Source organism: Gymnoscopelus microlampas (genome assembly GCF_963454915.1).
Source record: "Gymnoscopelus microlampas genome assembly, chromosome: 2".
Taxonomy (NCBI): Eukaryota; Metazoa; Chordata; class Actinopteri; order Myctophiformes; family Myctophidae; genus Gymnoscopelus; species Gymnoscopelus microlampas.
The window spans coordinates 6,164,299-6,183,046 of NC_139939.1; the positions used below are offsets into that span (position 1 = coordinate 6,164,299).

The 18,748-nt window shown below is 41.7% G+C and overlaps 1 protein-coding gene across 1 annotated transcript; it reads right to left on the minus strand.

The window, feature by feature from the left end:
• Nucleotides 1-2,817: 2,817 nt before the first annotated feature.
• On the minus strand, nt 2,818-18,106 carry LOC311053478 (GTP-binding protein 2-like; the record flags this gene model as incomplete). Its single annotated transcript, XM_084069050.1, has 12 exons — nt 2,818-3,138; nt 3,512-3,676; nt 5,029-5,200; nt 6,466-6,524; nt 7,437-7,572; nt 8,345-8,564; nt 10,553-10,727; nt 11,590-11,787; nt 12,926-13,037; nt 13,814-13,998; nt 15,546-15,572; nt 17,906-18,106. 12 exons carry the CDS (start codon nt 18,104-18,106, stop codon nt 2,887-2,889), a joined length of 1,902 nt encoding a protein of 633 aa, XP_083925176.1. The 3' UTR covers nt 2,818-2,886.
• Nucleotides 18,107-18,748: the final 642 nt, after the last annotated feature.

Sequence of the window (18,748 nt, forward strand, 5' to 3'; positions counted from 1 at the left end):
CACACAGCGTCCATGGAACGTACATTCAATATTGAATTTACAATTAATTGCACAGAACCGAAAGGAAAAAAAGAAAAGGAAAAGGTCAAACCCGTTTCCCAGACTGCACTAGATAGTTTACGTCGTATTCTATTGAAGGATTAGGTTCATTTGTCATCGTCATGCACGATTCTAAACATGGTTTGCAGTGAAAAGCTGCCTTGTACTGTATTGTACATCACCTCTGAAGGCATGATGTTTGTGGAGTCTTCATTTTAGCTAGCAGCGCTAGCAGCAGCAGCACTAGCAGCGCTAACAGATGCTGATGTGAAAAGCCATTCATGGCTTATAATACTGTCATGATGTCATCTATAAAAACTCATCCTCTTCCTTCCTTTTTTAATAAAATAAAATAAAAATAATAAAATAAAGTAATTAGAAGGACAATATCAGTCGCCAGAAACAGGGACATGTGTGTCTAACATGGTTAAAAATGGTTTGAATTTCAATGGGTTTATATAGGAACTATATAAACTGATAAAACTGATACAATTATTATATCAAATATACCAAATCAAGCAAAAACTGTTTGGGGTGAACACAAAAGCCCAAATGGACGTTAAAATTATCCCAGAAGTGGTTCAAAGTGAAATACCCATTGTAATCCACGGACGTCATGTCATTTGTAATGATGTGGTCTTGAATGCAGTTCTTTTAATGTCAATATTAAACTGTTCTTTTCCTTGTTTATTGTTCGTATTAACACCGTTCTGCCCAATTTGAGATGAATTCATGATCTACAGTATCAGGACAGATTATTGAATTGAACCTTGAACTGTCTTGAGACTGGAGCAGCGATTATAATCACCCAGTGTGTCGAGGACCTCCTTAATTCAATCTGGGACACATGATGAGGATAAATGTCTGCTGATATTAAGTCACCACATCACAACAAGAAAGTCACTCTCAGCCACGTGTGTGTGTGTGTGTGTGTGTGTGTGTGTGTGTGTGTGTGTGCACGCGCAAATATTTGTATTAATATACACATGAGGGCCAAATGCATAGTAGACTTTAAGAGATAGACTAGGATGAATCATATTGAGGTTAAATTAGGGATTAGGGTTAGAGTTATGCCCTGATTAAAGCCAAAACGTAACTGATCTACAAGCTCACAAGGTGTCACGCCTCGTGAGCTTATAGATCGGTTATTTTCGACACACACGCAACTACGTATAACTCAGGCTGGGTGGGGAAACAATGGTGAAAATGACATTTATACAATTGCTGTGTGTGTGTGTGTGTGTGTGTGTGTGTGTGTGTGTGTGTGTGTGTGTGTGTGTGTGTGTGTGTGTGTGTGTGTGTTGCTGGGACAGTACAGATATATATATATAGTGATCTGCTGAGTTCAGAGTGTGTGACGAGTCACCGGGAGCGAACAAGGACAGAGGCATTAGAATTGATCAGATCTCTAGGAGGAAGGATGGACCGGATGGAGGGATTACAACCTAATCGTTCTGCTGCATCTGTCTCCAGGCAACTGGTTACTTCTTCCTCCTCTCCTTCCTCTTCATCAGTGGTTTTCATTTCAAGGACCCTCAGTTTGATGCATTATTAGGTCACGGAACGCCATGTTCCATTCTACACTCTTTTTTACACAGCGATAAGGGCCCGTTTGGTTCTTGACGATCAATCATTTAGCCGGGGGACTCCCTCAAGGACCCCTGGTGGTCCCCGGACCCCACTTTGAGAACCACTACGTAAACTCTGAGCCCAGTAGTCTTGCTGGAGGATCTCGTCGGGTTTCTTGACGTTCTGGTGGTGTTTCTGGAGCTCAATACTCCTGCAGGAGGTTCTGATGGTGGTTCTGGGGCTCAATACTCCTGCAGGAGGTTCTGATGGTGGTACCAGTAGTCTTGCAGCAGGCTCTGGTCATGGTTCTTCTACGGTTCAGTAGTACTGCAGGAGGTTCTGGTGGTGGTTCTAGTAATCTTGTAGGAGGTTGTGGTGGAGATTATGGGTCTCAGTGAGGGTGTATGTTCTGGGTCTCAGTTCTGGGTCTAAGTGGTGGTTGTGGGTCTCAGTATGGTGGCTGGGGGTCTCAGTATGGTGGTAGGTTCTGGGTCTCAGTATGGTGGTTGTGGGGTTCAGTATGGTGGTAGGTTCTGGGTCTCAGTATGGTGGTTGAGGGTCTCAGTATGGTGGTTGTGAGTCTCAGTATGGTGGTTGTATGGTGGTTGAGGGTCTCAGTATGGTGGTTGAGGGTCTCAGTATGGTGGTTGTGAGTCTCAGTATGGTGGTTGTATGGTGGTTGAGGGTCTCAGTATGGTGGTTGTGAGTCTCAGCATGGTGGTTGTGAGTCTCAGTATGGTGGTTGTGGATCTCAGTATGGAGGTGGGTTCTGGGTCTTGGTATGGTGGTGGTTGTGGGTCTCAGTATGATGGTAGGTTCTGGGTCTCAGTATGGTGGTTGTGGGGTTCAGTATGGTGGTTGTGGGTCTCAGTATGGTGGTGGGTTCTGGGTCTCGGTATGGTGGTTGTGGGTCTCAGTATGGTGGTGGGTTCTGGGTCTCGGTATGGTGGTTGTGGGTCTCAGTATGGTGGTTGAGGGTCTCAGTATGGTGGTTGAGGGTCTCAGTATGGTGGTTGTGGGTCTCAGTATGGTGGTTGAGGGTCTCAGTATGGTGGTTGTGGGTCTCAGTATGGTGGTTGAGGGTCTCAGTATGGTGGTTGTGGGTCTCAGTATGGTGGTTGTGGGTCTCAGTATGGTGGTTGAGGGTCTCAGTATGGTGGTTGAGGGTCTCAGTATGGCGGTTGTGGGTCTCAGTATGGTGGTTGAGGGTCTCAATATGGTGGTAGGTTCTGGGTCTCAGCATGGTGGTTGTGGGTCTCAGTATGGTGGTTGAGGGTCTCAATATGGTGGTAGGTTCTGGGTCTCAGTATGGTGGTTGTGGGTCTCAGTATGGTGGTTGAGGGTCTCAGTATGGTGGTTGTGGGGTTCAGCATGGTGGTGGTTCTGGGAGGCAGGCAGCAGGCGGCTGACGTGTCCGATGCCCTTGGTGACTCCCTCTCTGAAGAGCAGCTTGGCTCCCAGGCGGAGGTACTCTGGATGCTTGATGAAGCAGAAGCGAACCACCGCTCTCTCTCCTGTACGCAGCTCCTCCTGACAAAAGCACCACATGCCAGAACCAGAGTGTTCACACATACGGTGCACCGGCTCATGGAGGATATCATGCACATTTACGACACAAGCATTTTGTGTCATGATCCAAAGAATCACTGTTCAAGGAGTTAAAGGAGTAGTTCACCCCAAAAAATGTGTTATTATTGACTTTATTATCAATTACACACCCCGTGAACCCTTGATTTCAAGGAGATTTTTCAGTTTTTGTCGCATTGCTGCTCAAATACTGCTCTGTAGGAGACGCCTACCGGAGACTTTGCCGGTCATCAAATTATTGCCTTAGGAACGCCACAAAAACAGTAAAATCTCCTTGAATTCAGGGTAAAGCTAATCCAGGCCAGGCCAGACTGACCTTCCCGTGAAGACCTTCCACAGTGGCGGTCTGTCGGACGTTCCCCACGTGCACGGTGACCTGGGACCCTCTCCGGAACGTCTTGGCGTGGAACAACAGCACGATGGCCGCCTCAAACTGACGACAAATGGTGGGGTTCATCTTGGGGCTCACCATGACCATACCCTGAACACACCACACACACAAGGGTTAATACAGTAATAATAATTATTTTGTTCAACCTAAAATGAAATGTAAATAAAAACCTGAAGACGGCTATTTCCGGCGAAGGGATGAGGTGGTAGAGGGGAAAAAAGGGGGGGGGGCTACAATGGGACTCCTGGGGGAGTTACAGTTATACGACGATGCTAAAAGGGATTGTTTCCATTATGGTCCTGTGTATTCAATTCATCAAGACATGTGTATACATACAATACTATACAAGAAATCATCAGTACAAGGAGCAATACAAGTATATTTCAGAAAAACTGTGAGGGGTCATTTATTTTTACAAGCTAGAAGACTTGTCTAAATCCAGTTGCAAATTGTAGATAGGTCTTTTATGGTGGCTTTGAAGGAGGTTGAGGAGTCACAGTTTTTGATGGCTGGTGGTAGGGCATTCCACATTTTGGTGGCATGCCGGCAGGGTTAAGTGGGTAAATTAGACGTGCTACATCTGAATGGCCATTCTTTTCGCGCTTTGCAAGGTCACGTAGACACACCCACAGAGGTCATGTAGACACACCCACTAAGGTCATGTAGACACACCCACTGTAGTCTCGCGTAGCCAGACAACTATTCCACAATCTCTGAATGTTATATAGAGTCTGGAACTACAACTCCCAAAATCCGATTGAGGAAACTGGCACTTCCGTTCACGAAAATATATTTTAAAATATCTTTACATTTTACTTTTTAAAATCCATTTCTGCTAAGCAGCAAGCTATGTATAATTAGATGATTTGTATTTATATTAGGATAAATTTGCGCGACTGTAAAGACGAAACGGAAATGGAGAGGAGGCTCCACATCCGGTTTATATTCTAATCATGATCAGAGCTTCCGAGTCCCAGACTGTATGACCGGAAACATTTGTAAATTGTGGGAGGCAACAGTCTGGTAACGCGAGACTACACCCACTGAGGTCATGTAGACACACCCACTAAGGTCATGTAGACAAACCCACTGTGAGACAAATCGCACTGAAGCCTATTTGTGCGATTTCTCTTGGAAGCTTTTGTCGAGGTTTATTAGAACCTGAGTGACAGCGATCAGACAGAACTGTTAACAAATCCCTCACAAGGACCCCACTTGAGAACCACACAAAAATAGCATACGTAGCAGATCCACAAGCTTAAAACGCGTCATTTCACGCCGTGCTTTCAAGCTTGTAGATCTGCTACTTTTGATGCTTTTGTGTGACGCTGTAGTATGATCGAGTAGGACGTTAATTTACAAAAAAAAACACAAAAAGGTAGAATATGGAGGTACGAATGTTATGCCCGACAGCAACGATGTAATAGAAGGAGCTATCTGACCTTGCGTAGCAGCGAGCGGTCAAAGTTCCCCAGGGCCAGCGTGGCGGCCTGCCCCGCCCTCAGCACCCGGCACGCGGAGCGGTTCCTCTGGATGCTCGCCACCTTCAGACGCATGAAGCGCCCCTCCTCCGTGGGTCCCACCACCAGCCTGTCCCCCTCGCGACACACACCACTGCACCACGGGCACGCAGGAAAACCAAGGGTTAACGTCAAAGTTGCCCCCACCCTCGACACATTTAAAACCATTAACCCATTAAGACCTGGAACGCATCTGTGTCATTTATTGATTTGAGCTACAAAAGCATTATTTTATACTTTGGGCTATTCAAAAATAGCAGATTTTAGACAGCGCTATAAGCTTGTAGATCTGCTATTTTTGAAAAATCGTGAAAATGTGTGAACATCTTTGAATATATATATTATTTTAAAGCGAACACTTTTAACTCAAATCTTTGCATCTGGGGGTCCCTGGAACTAAATATTTTGAGATGGGGGTCCGCGACCAAATACATTATCATTTTGGGGGTCCATGACATGAAAAGGTTTGAGCACCACTGATATAGAAACATACGTTTTTCAGAATACTGTTGGGATTTAGAAGACATTTGTAGAATCGGCCTCAGGTCTGAATGGGATAAAGACCTGAGGCCGACAAATGTCTTCTAAATCAGTAGTTCTCACACTTTCAAGATTTGTCTAAAATGTTCAAAAATAGCAGATGTACAAGCTCGCAGCGCGGCACGAAGTACATGCATTGGTAAAATGGCAGCACTTCAGCACTGTAGAAGAGGGAAGTTAAGTCTTAAAGTGCTTCTTGATTATCTATCGAAAAAGTAATTGATGGAAAAATCACTAAGAAGATCATCGATAGTTCAGCCTTAATTTGAACGTTACTATTCAACAGAACAAATGATATAGAATTTACAGTAGTGAGTCAGGACTCGACAAGCGTCTTCTTCACGATAAATGTTGTTTCATGTTTATATATCTCTGCTGTCCGGCAGGAACTAGCTAACTCCAAAATGTTCATTTTTCAGGAAATGAAAAAAACAAAACAAAAAATGACAAAAGTGAAGTTAGGAGGTTTTGTTCATCATTGATAAGAACAGCTGAATGGACCTCCAAGCTCACAATGAGGTTGGAGGTCAAAAGGGGGTGGAGCCTGGAGTCTGCTAAACCAGCTAACTCCACCCCCCTTTGCTGGAGTTAGCTGGTTTTGTCAGAAGCACTTTTTAATGCTTTTCATTGGTTCAATATTTTTTTTTACCAACACACAGACGTAAAGGGTGTTCAATAGCACTGATTTATGGGGAAAAAAATGCAAATGCGGAAAAATGGAGTTAGCTGGTTCCTGCCGGACAGCAACGATAACAATCTAATAATATGATATAATACTTTTTCCATTTGTTGCAGAGAGCTGTGAAGAAAGTCACTGACCTGTACAGTGTCCCTCCAACCACTGTCCCAACATCCGGCACCGAATAGATCTCATCCACCTACACAGACAGACACACACACACACACACACACACACACACACACACACACACACAGGACACGTTCCTCTTAGTATGAGTAACGTGGATGACTGTTGAAAGAGCACGTTGTTATGTTGTTGTTTTTTGTATTGTATCGTGTTTTTTTCATGTCAGTGTGCTTGCAATGTAAGCAGATGCCGATGAGACACAGCTTCGGTCTTTGAACCAAGTGGACTCTGGATTTCCATGTGGTCCGAGAGCGAGTCAAGACCGAGTAAAATTGCAGGCAGACAAGAGACAAGGCCGAGGCCTTCAAAATGTGGGCTTGAGACCGGACTTATTCTACGGCCTGACATTCAAGCAAGCCCTATGGGTCGCCATGAATGACACCATTGCTGTCGTTTGCCAGCTCAGCGTATTGCATTTTTCTTTCAGCACAACGCATGCTGGTGTGTCGGGTTGTACCCTACTTTTCACAATGCATTGTGGGTTTAGGATGAGTCCACTATTTAGAACATTCGGCAAAAATAGCTGATCTACAAAGAAAATAGCTCGTAGATCGGCTATTTTCAGCGTGCGTGCTACAGGGGTGTAGTGGAGGGGGAGCGCCGCGCAGGGCCTCCACTTATAAAATGAGGACCAGCATCCATATTCTGGAGGATAATATTAACCAAAATGGCTACAAGCTGACAACACGTCGCAGCACAGCACGTTGTCAGCTTGTAGATCGGGTATTTTTTGGTGAAGAGATTTGGCGTAGAGGGATAGAAAAAGCAGTGTCTATGCGCTCCCCCACTTCTAAAGGTAGCTCTCACACCCCTGTTGTGTGCGTGCATGCGTGTGTGTGTGTGTGTGTGTGTGTGTGTGTGTGTGTGTGTGTGTGTGTGTGTGTGTGTGTGTGTGTGTGTGTGTGTGTGTGTGTGTGTGTACCTGGAACTCAGTCATCTGCTGCATCAGCTCCTCCTGCTCCTTGCTGTTGCTCAGAGGAGGCAGGATGTTGAGGAAGATCTTCAGCAGATCCAGACTGTCTCCTGACACACTGGACAGCATGAATATAGGAGTGACACTGCACACGCACACACACACACACACACACACACACACACACACACACACACACACACACACACACACACACATGCAATTTACAGTAGCCATTTAACAGACGCTCTTTATCCAGAGTGACTTAAAATAAGCAAGGTAAACACATGCATCAAATGCAGAGAGACAGTGTAGTGCCTCAAGAAACTAGGATCGCGGGTAAACCAAGAACCTAGCATCAGTCTACTCTAAACAATATATATACTAATCAAAATAATAATCTGTACATCAAAACAATAGGATATCAGGTAAACAATGAAACTAGCATCTGTCTAAAAACAATAGAGCACTGACGTCAGGACACTGTTCCGCTGGTTCGTGGCTTTATTTTTTGTGCCTCATATAAGAACTGTGTTCCAAACATAAACAAACCACAGCTGGCGATTTTACTCATATGGATATAAAGCATCGACTGAAGGTGGAAATGTACACATTTACCCAAAGAGTAACACATTAAACGCTAGAACGAGTCAAACGAACCAAAGACTACATTTCAAAAATAGCAAGAGCAGCAGATCTACAAACTCATACTATTGTGTGACGCTGTAGTATGACCAAGTAGGGCGTTCATTTACGAGAGAAACACAAACAGTTTAAAAATGGAGATAAGAGGTTTCTGCCCGACAGCAACTATATGTAAAATATACATATAAAGTGAATATACGAATGAATATAAACCTATCATCTGTCTGTCTGTCTGTCTGTCTGTCTGTCTGTCTGTCTGTCTCTCCATGTACCTGGATGTCTGTGTGAACTGCTGAGCAGCAGTGACGGCGTCATCGGGCCCAGAGATGAGCATGGGCACTTTGTTACAGCCAGGCTGTTTGAGCAGACGTTCCAGCTGCCGTACGGTCCTCTCCACCGTGGCCCGCCCGCACAGGTCCACCTTACTGACCACCATGAAGATGGGCACCTTCAGCGCCATGGCCAGGCCCACGTGTTCCCTGGTGGTCCCGGCTGCATGGGGAGAGAGGGGGAGGGAGGGAGATTACGGAGGGTTACGACCTGTGACCTGATTGTAAAAAAAAAAAGTGGGTTCAAGCAGTGGTGGAAAAAAGTACACAAATGTTTCACCTAAGTAAAAGTATCAACACTGCAAAGTAGAAGTACTCTGTTACAAGTAAAAATCAGGAATTAAAAATGTACTTGAGTAAAAGTGCAAAAGTATTGGTATCAAAATGTACTTAAAGTACCAAAAGTGAAAGTACTGAAACGTTTGAAAATAGCAGATCTACAAGCTCACAACACGACGCGTTGTGAGCTTGTAGATCTGCTATTTTCAAATAGCCGAGGTATAAAATGGGGCTTAAGTGGTTAATGTATGTTTTATAATGTAATAATTTATATCTGCAAAGTAACTAGTAACTAAAGTTTTCAAATAATTGTAGTGGAGTAAAAGTACAATATTAGCCTCTGAGATGTAGTGGAGTAAAAGTAAGAGTATAGACATTTGGAAATACTCCAGTAAAGTAAAAGTACCTCAAAATTGTTCTTAAGTACAGTACTTGTACAGTACAGTACTTAAATGCACTTAGTTACTTTACACCACTGGGTCCAAGTCTAAGGGAGGTTAACAGCCAGTGCAAGGTTCTGTAGCTGCTACTATGCAACTAGAACTGTTCAGGTCATGTCTGACCTCTAGTGGTGATATCTGGCATTATTGCGGCCTTGTTGTTTTAACAAGATCACTAGACTGAGAGAACGAGAGCAATCCATGGTCCGCCCCCCCCCCCCCCCCCCCCCAGGCTGACGTCACCAAATTTAGAGCGACGCCCCTCTGCACTCTGATTGGTTAGGAGTTAACAAGGTCCTAAGACCATCGTTCCTGCACTGTTCGCCCAGACGTTTTTCTTTTGAAACAAAAAAAAAGGCTGGGATTCCGAGGCTACAAGATCACAGACAGAAATCACTGAAAATTTTAAAGTGATTCAACTGGTCAGCCAAATGACATATCGGCATATAAGTGATATTACAATGAATGTACATCTGTTCTTGAGGTAATCGTTCATCCCCCAAAATCACGAAGGCTAATTTGACCTTTGGGATACACAAATGAGTGGGTGTGTCCAAAAATGTAGTTACTGCACTTTGGCTTGGCAGGGCAGTGTGTGTGTGTGTGTGTGTGTGTGTGTGTGTGTGTGTGTGTGTGTGTGTGTGTGTGTGTGTGTGTGTGTGTGTGTGTGTGTGCGTGTGTGTCACGATTTAAAAAACAAATATCAGACATACAAGCTCATAGCGGGGCACTTGTATCTGATATTTTAGAAAAATCTTGAAAATATAATTTAAAGCATTCGACTGACTACATTTTTAGATGGGGGTCTAAAATATAATTTTGGGGGTCCTTGACATGAAAAGGTTTGAGCACCACTGATATAGCAACATATGTTTGTTCAGAAAACTTTAGGATTTAGAAGAATTTGTAGAATCGGCCTCAGGTCTTAATGCGTTAAATGAACACATTATTCACATACTGTACATAGATGAGCCTTAGTGCTCTTACGTTCGAGCGTGGAAAGGTAAGACTGGACTTGCGGGGAAAAAAATATACATTTTTTAAGGAAGTTTTTGTTATTTTAATGTTGTTTTGACAGGCAGCCTCTGTGGATAGCTTTAAAGCACAGCTCAAAACCTGTTTCTTCACTCTTGCTTTTGTTTGATTTTTAAATCTCTGTGTTGTTATTCATGTCCTCACTGTTTTACCTGATTCACTGCCTTTTGCTATTATTTTAATGTTGTTTTATGCTTTTGCTTTTCTTTTTTTGCTTTATTGTTAAATTAGTTGTACTTTTTCTGTAATTGTATTCTTGCTCTGTAAAGCACTTTGAGCTGCATTTCATGTCATGAAAGGTGCTATACAAATAAAGTTTATTATTATTATTATTATTATTATTATTATTATTACATAGACAGAGTACACAGACATAACGATGTCTTTAGTAACTGACCTATCCCAGTGCTGGCACTGACCACCAGCATGGCAAAGTCCGGGCAGTAGCTGGTGAGGCCAAAGATGGTGGTCTTCAGGTACTTTTGGTGACCCGCCAGGTCGATGAAGGTGATCATCTTGGAGGAGCTCTCGCAGATCTCCTCCGCTGTCCGCGAGTCGCTGTAATTCACCACCTGGGAGTGGAGAAATAACACTGCAATGTAGAAATACTCTGTAAAAGTCCAGTGATCAAAAGTTACTTGAGTTAAAGTACAAAAGTATTGGCATCAAAATATTCTTAAAGTACCAAAAGTAAAAGCACTCATTATGCAGAATGTCCCGTTTCACAAGGTATCGTTATTCATAAAATTAAATAATAATAAATACAAATAATAGATTCATTTCTTTTTTGAAAATAGCAGATCTATGGAAAGTGAAAGTAGCCAATCTGCAAGCTAGATGTGCTAGATTTCCACTAGTTTGAGTCCCCGGCCGGGGAAGACATCAAATTTCGCTTTTGGGTCACGGGCAGTGGTGGAAAAAGTATAAAATGTTTTACTTAAGTAAAAGTATCAATACTGCAATTTAGAAATAATAAAAAGTCAGAAATTCAAAATTTGCTTGAGTAAAAGTACTAAATTATTGGTATCAAAATGTACTTAAAGTACCAAAAGTAAAAGTACTCATTATGCAGAATGTCCCATTTCACAAGTTTTCAAATGTATAAAAATCTTTTGAAAATAGCCGATCTACAAGCTCACAATGCGTCGCATCGTGACGCATTGTGAGCTTGTAGATCGGCTATTTTCAAATGGCCAAAATGTATAATTATAGGGCTGAAGTGGTTAATGTATGTGTTGTAATAATAATCAAAAATCAAATAATTGTAGTAGTAAAAGTAAAAGTACTGCAAATTGGAAATACTCCAGTAAAGTAAAAGAAATACCTCAAATTTGTACTTAAGCACAGTACTTGAGTAAATGTACTTAGTTACTTTAAACCACTGGTCACGGGTTAAAACACGTTTGGGAACCACTACTGTTACCGTACAGTTACCTCTCCTTTGCTGTTGAAGCCCAGGATCTCAAAGCTGATGCTGGAGGTTCTCCCGGTCTGGATCTCATGCAGATGTCTGAACAGGTTGAGTCTGGCCCGGCCCCGCCCGTTGTCCAGCTCCCCCTGGGTCAGCACGCCCAGCAGCGTGGACTTACCCGCGTCCACGTTGCCCAGCACGGCCACACGCAGATCTAGGAACTGTTCCACACACACAACCAAGAGTATGAGATGACTCTCGTTCCCCAGGCATCGTAGCAGCAATTAACTCTCTCACAGGCAGACTTATTTCTGGCTGCGTGCACCCACTGCCAGCGATTTTTCAATTTTCTTACCTTTTTCAAGTAGTCACAGAATATTTATCTCCAGTATGATCGATCCAATAATAACATGTCTGGGCCAAAAATACATAGTAAAAAAAAAAGTACACAGGAGCCGAGATACAGCCTTTTTAAGTAATAAGTTAAACAAGAAGTGAATAGAGCATCAAATTTGCAAATAATTATATCTTGGGTTCTGAACGTTTTTTTCCAAAAATAAAAATAATAATAATTTTTCTTCCAAAAACGTGTTAGCGGTTCCGGTAGGAGACACAAAGAGTCTCCTTTGTGTCTCCTACCGGAACCGCTGCCTACACTGCCTACCGGTCCGCTGGTCATCACATTATTGGATTAGGAATGCGCCAAAAAACAAAAAATATCCATGGTTTCAAGTTTCCATGGGATGACTTTTGGGGGTAAACTTTTCCTTTAATAATAATACACACACACACACACACACACACGCACACACACACACACACACACACACACACACGCGCACACACACACACGCACACGCACACACCTAATAATAAGGTGGAGAAATGTACTTCAAAGGTCTCTATTCACAAACTGTACCAGGAACAGTATTTGTTGATACAGTTTTGTTCTGCTATCATTTTATGATGTGTGAATTTAGCCACAAATACACCTTAAATCGCACTGTTGCTAAACATTACAGAATAATACAATTTTGGAATTGTATTATTCAAAAAAAGAAATATCAGTCTTTCTAAGTCTCATGTATTATTTTAACCCACTAAGACCTGGAACGCATCTGTGTCACTTTAGATTTCTTTGGCTATTCATAAATAGCAGATCTACAACAAGCTCGTAGCGCGGCACTGAGTGCCGCGCTACGAGCTTGTAGATCTGCTATTTTTGAAAAATCGTGAAAACATTTTTTTTTATATTTTTTTCAAAAAACTGTTAGGATTTAGAAAACATTTTTAAGAATCGCCTCAGGTCTTAAAGGGTTAAACTCTGTGGACACGGAACGGACGGTGATCTTCACAGACCTGCTGGTCGTCTGGGACTTTACGAACCAGAACTTCGGCGATTTTGCGACAGTTCCGGTCCAGGTCGAAGTCCACCTCCCGCTCTCGTAGTAGAGTGATGTCGGCGCCCACCCTGAGGGACACCACAGTGACAGGACCGTGTCATCATGCTGATGAATGACAAGTCAACACATTCATCCACGTCATCTTAAAGGGATAGTTCACCCCCAAAATGACTTTTTTTCCTATCGATTAGTCACCCCATGGAGACTTGAATTCATGGATATATATATTTTTTTTTTTGTCGCATTCCCAAGTGGTTCCGGTAGGAGACACAAAGAGTCTCCTTTGTGTCTCCTACCAGAACCGCTGCCAACCGGTCCGCTGGTCATCAAATTATTGGCTTAGGAATGCGACAAAAACAAAAACATATACATGAATTCAAGTCCCCATGGGGTGACTAATCGATAGAAAAAATATGTTTTTGGGGTGAACTATCCCTTTAAAGTTTATACCAGCGGTTCTCAAACTTTTTTATGTCAAGGACCCCCAAAAGAATATGTATTTGGCTAAGGACCCCCATCTGAAAACAGTTTGAGCCAAGGATCCCCATACAATATTTGTGTTCCCCCCCGACAAAATCTAGATTTGAAAGAAAATAGCTGATCTACAAGCTCTATATATAGTATAGTAGTAGTATATAGGCTAATATTGATTGATTGAATACTTTATTTACAAGTAAAAAAGCACATGAAAGTACAGTTTAAATACAAGGTCAACTAAATAGGATTAAAAAGAACATGAAAGCCTAATGGCTACTCTCGAACTCTGATTGCTGATCTATAGTTCTCAAACTTTAGGAAAGTTAAAGGAACCGGAATGGTTCAAATCCTAAACGGAACGTCGTACTTCTCTGCCATCCTCTTCAAGGTCTTCAGAGACGCCTTCATGTCGGCCTCGCTCAGACCGACCAGCAGCCCGTTGTCCTCCACGCCTATCTGGTACACGGCCTCCCCGCGGCCCTCCTGGAGCCGCCACTTCAGCTGGGTGGCCAGGTGCTCAAACCTGTACTGTGTGGGGTTGACCAGCTTCAGCTGACCACCAGCACACACACACACACACACACACACACACACACACACACACACACACACACACACACACACACACACACACACACACACACACAATATATTCATTACACACACACACACGTATTAAACTGACCACCAACACACACACAAACACAACACTATTCATTACACACTAGGGGTGGGACGATATATCGATATGGCGATATATCGAGATACTTTCTCCCACGATAAATAATGAATATACTGCCGGAAAAAAAACGATATTAATACGTTGTTTTTCCAACTCTGTATTTGTGTAATGATGATTTTGAACTGTTTGGTGCTATTTTATGTGTTTATGAATTGAATACAAGGACTATCGTGATATATCGTTGGTGAAATTTCATGCAATATGTCGTGATATCGCAGAATATCGTGATATTATTGTTACACACGTACACATACACGCGCACGCACGCGCACACACATACACGCGCACGCACGCGCACGCGCACACACACACACACACACACACACACACACACACACACACACACACACACACACACACACACACACACACACACACACACACACACACACACACACACACACACACACACACACACACACACCACAGATGCAAGGACTGTTTTTTCTCCCTTTACTTTTTAACTTTTATATCTCTATTATGTGTTTTGCATGAAAGCATTGTACGATAAAGTAGGGCCCTAAAAGTAGCCCTAAAATAAGGCTTAAGTTGATCAGACAAATCGACTTAGTCAGTTATAAAACACCAATTACATTCATTAATATATATTTTTAAATCATCCCAAAAAAGTGATTCTTGATTATTCGATTAACTAATTACTAAGATAATCAATATGCTTTCTTGACTTTGTCTTATTCAGTAATGTCAAACGTTTTACGCTAGGCTAAGTGTCATCAGCCACCAACTGTCAGTCTACTCATTACCATGGCAACGCATGACTCGCTACACTGAAGGTCTGAAAGGTCTTTCCCTGCTGTTTCATCATGTCGCTACAGAGCAGTGTCTCTGTCATTTGATCGGCTGATGTAAGACAGAAGAAACATCTCAACTGTCCACTGTGCCAGAATACAAATACTTTACATCTAGAGGTGCAGCAGTTAAGCAAACCTATCGTGTATGAGACATGGTTTATCTATTAAATCTCATCAAACTGATTTAATAAACCGCCTCTTTCATTTGTTGTCAGTTAAATTCATTGTAATATTATTTTTATGCTATGTTTGATAACAATATTAACGCCTCCATATAGTATTCAAATATACAGTTTTCTCAATGTTTCAATACATTTATGTTTCTTCCATTGGCATTTGGCCTATTTGTAGGGCATTTTGCCTCAAGCACCTGTTCATTTCGAACCCTGGTGAAAATATAGAATAAACTTGCACATGACCAACACATCAACATGCATACATTTTATCTTAGACAGGTTATAGCTGTTGAAAAGGTTGTCATGTAATGTACTTCTCAATGTCTACAATATCAATATGTAGTGACGTTTGATGTCAGATTAAGTTACCTTATACTCAATGTTTCCTTCTTCTGCCTGGGAACAGAGCACAGCAAAGACAATAAGTTATACAACATTAACACAACAATAACATAACATATCGTCTCTGTCGGGTGGAAACCTCATACAGTATGTCCAAAACTTACTTTTTAGGATTTAGCAAAAGTAGCAGATCGACAAGCTCAAAATGCATCGCTCTGCTACTTTATTCCTAATCCTTGTGCTACCCGTTTACTCCTTTTAATAGAGTATGGATTACTACAAAGCCATAGCATAGTATATGTGGCTAATATTATTATATATCAGACAAAGGACATTAGAAAGAAAATTCCCCTACGCCACCACAGCGACAGTACTGGGTTAAAATCCGACTGGGGCCTTCCTGTGCGGCGTTCGGCCCTTGACCCAGGGACCAGTCTTTGAAGGAGCTGGTCCTTCAAACCTGGCCCCAGCGCTCCTCAGCGGAGCTCACTGCTACTACTACTACTTAGGAAAGGTTCAAGTGCAACTTCACAGAGTTAATTAATAAATTTGTACCTCCGCGCTGAGGGCACAAATGTAAACAACATATTTGCGCCCTCATTTAATGGACCCAAAAGGGTCCATTTGTTATGAGTGCACTCAGAGTTACATTAAAGGTAGGCCTATACTGTAAGCGATTATATTCTTTTTTGAGCGGTGTAGCCACTCCTTTAAGTGGGGTTGGGACCCATGACCCATCCGTCGTGAAAATGTGTCTTTCGCTGTACTGTGATTGGCTGATAAGTATTCAGACCCTTTGCTCAGTATTGCGATTGGCTAACGAGACGCATGATGAAATTCATAACCTATAAATATCACCACGCACTTCAAAAAAATTACTTTTTTTTTAAGTGAGCTTCCATCACTGTGATGACCTTAAATAACACCGCTCACTTCACACTGGGTGTGCTTTTTTCCCTTTTATGTGTTAAAAGGTTACATTGCTATAATGTGATAGTAATCATTACAATTCAGTAACAGGGATCTCCCCGTCTCTCCAGCTCTTTAGAGAACAGAAAGCACATTTTCCAGGGTCACCAATTTCATCCAATCAGGAGAGAGAAGCCATTTATCAGCTTATCTTATAGTGTATTGATACCTACTTTGCCTGCTCATTTATTTTTGTGTCATCAGTTCCAGTTTCACTTGTTTATCCTGTATCCTGTATGAGTTCTCTCTCTCCTGATCGGATAAAAATGGGTATTCAAAATGTATTTTATGTTTATTAAAGAGCTGGAAAGAAGGTTATTGAACAAGCACTCTATAGCATTTATTACTATCATAATATAGAGCTATTTAACATGAATGTAACAAAAATAAAATAGAAAATAGAAAACTGAGCCTTTTACTGTGTAATCAAGTCAGTGAGAACCTATGTTGAATGTGTGGATTTAATCCTCAAACTCAATAATAATAATAATAACAATAACAATACAGTCAATTGAATCAAGAATTCCTAAACAAATATGTTGCTTGTAATTCCTTCATGTTTGTAATTCATCCATTAGTGAATGACAGAGTGAATGTGGTTGTGATGTGATGCAGTACCATGGATGTGTTAGTGATGCACTGTAGCACAGGATTGTTTTTGCTAACGTTAGCTGCAGCTCTCTGCTACATCAAAACTGGTGACCTATAGAATTATGTGACTCCATACAAGTCAGGTCTATTTGAGTACCTTATACTTTCAACGTCTGGCCTTTTTCGGAGAGAATTGTTTTTTTTAAACATTTGTAAAGAGTTTGAGCTAGATATCAATAAATATACTGAAATACATTTCAGGCAAAAGTTATGCCACATATTTTTAAATGTTATTTTACATCAGGGAACAAATTTAGATTTTATTTCAAAATGCAATGTCCACTTTTGTCTAGGGATAAATAAATAAATAACATCCAGTGGTGGAAAAAAATACTTAAATGTTTAAAAGTATGAATACTGCAATGTAAAAATACTTGTTATGCTACAAGTAAACGTCTGGGATTAAAAAAATAATAAAAAATAGCAGATCTACAAGCTCACAATGAGTCGCAGTAGATCGGCTATTTTCAATAGCCCTACAATTATATAGGGCTTAAGTGTATGTTTTGTAATAATACAAATCTACAAACTAACTACTAACTAAAGTTCTCAAATAATTGTAGCGATGTAGTGGAGTAGAAGTAAAAGTACTGACAATTTGCAAATACTCCAGAAGTTAAAAAATACCAAAAAATGACAGTGCTTGAGTAAATGTACTCAGCAACTTCACACCACTGCTTAAAACCGAACATCGCAACACATCGACCTCCAGTCCATACAAGTCACAGAATTCGATAGGGCAACGTATACCAGTGTAACAGTGGTACCTCTGGGGGGAGATACGGAGGAGGAGATTTGACGTTGTTCCTGTTCTTCTTGCTTCTCCTTCTCCTCCTCCCTCGTTTGCCCTTCTTGTTCTTCTTGTTGGCCGCCGTCCTCCTCTGCAGAGCCGCGGCTCGGTTCTGGTTCTGACCCGCAGAGCCTGCAGCGCTGCTGCTGTTGTTGTTGCTGCACAAGCGAACCTCCATGTTTAAAGATGCTGAGGCTATGAGGACCGTTTCCCAAGCTGGGGGTCGGGACCCATCATTGAGTCGCGGGGCAATTTGTATGGGTCACGGGTAAATGTAAAAAAAAACAAACGTTTTTTTTTCATGAATTAAAAAAAATCCATGATTTTTCAAAAGAATGTCATGAAGAAATAAAGGGAAAAAATGAAATAAATTCCATAAATTAGAAAACAAATGTTTAAGAAGTAGGGAAAATAGCCGAGCTACAAGCTCACAACGCGTGAAGCAGTGTGAGCTTGTAGATCGGCTATTTTCACTAGTTTGGGTCCCGGGCAAACATTTCTATTTTGGTTTTTGAGCTAAAAAGTTTGGGAACCACTGAGCTAGACTGTGTGATGATACTCCTGAAACCATCACATCACTGGTTCACAAACGATGGGTCACAGACCGGTTTTTGGGTCGTGGACCAAATTTGTATGGGTAGGGGGTAAATATTCCTTCCGAATTTATTTATGATTTAATTTATAATTTAAAAAAGAAAAACACTTTTCAGAAATTACATATTTTTTTAAACAAAAATGTTCTAAAGAATATGAGAAATTAAGTCATCAGTAGGCCTATGCCCTACTAGAGGTCCTGGTAGGATATAAAAGCAGCAGTTCT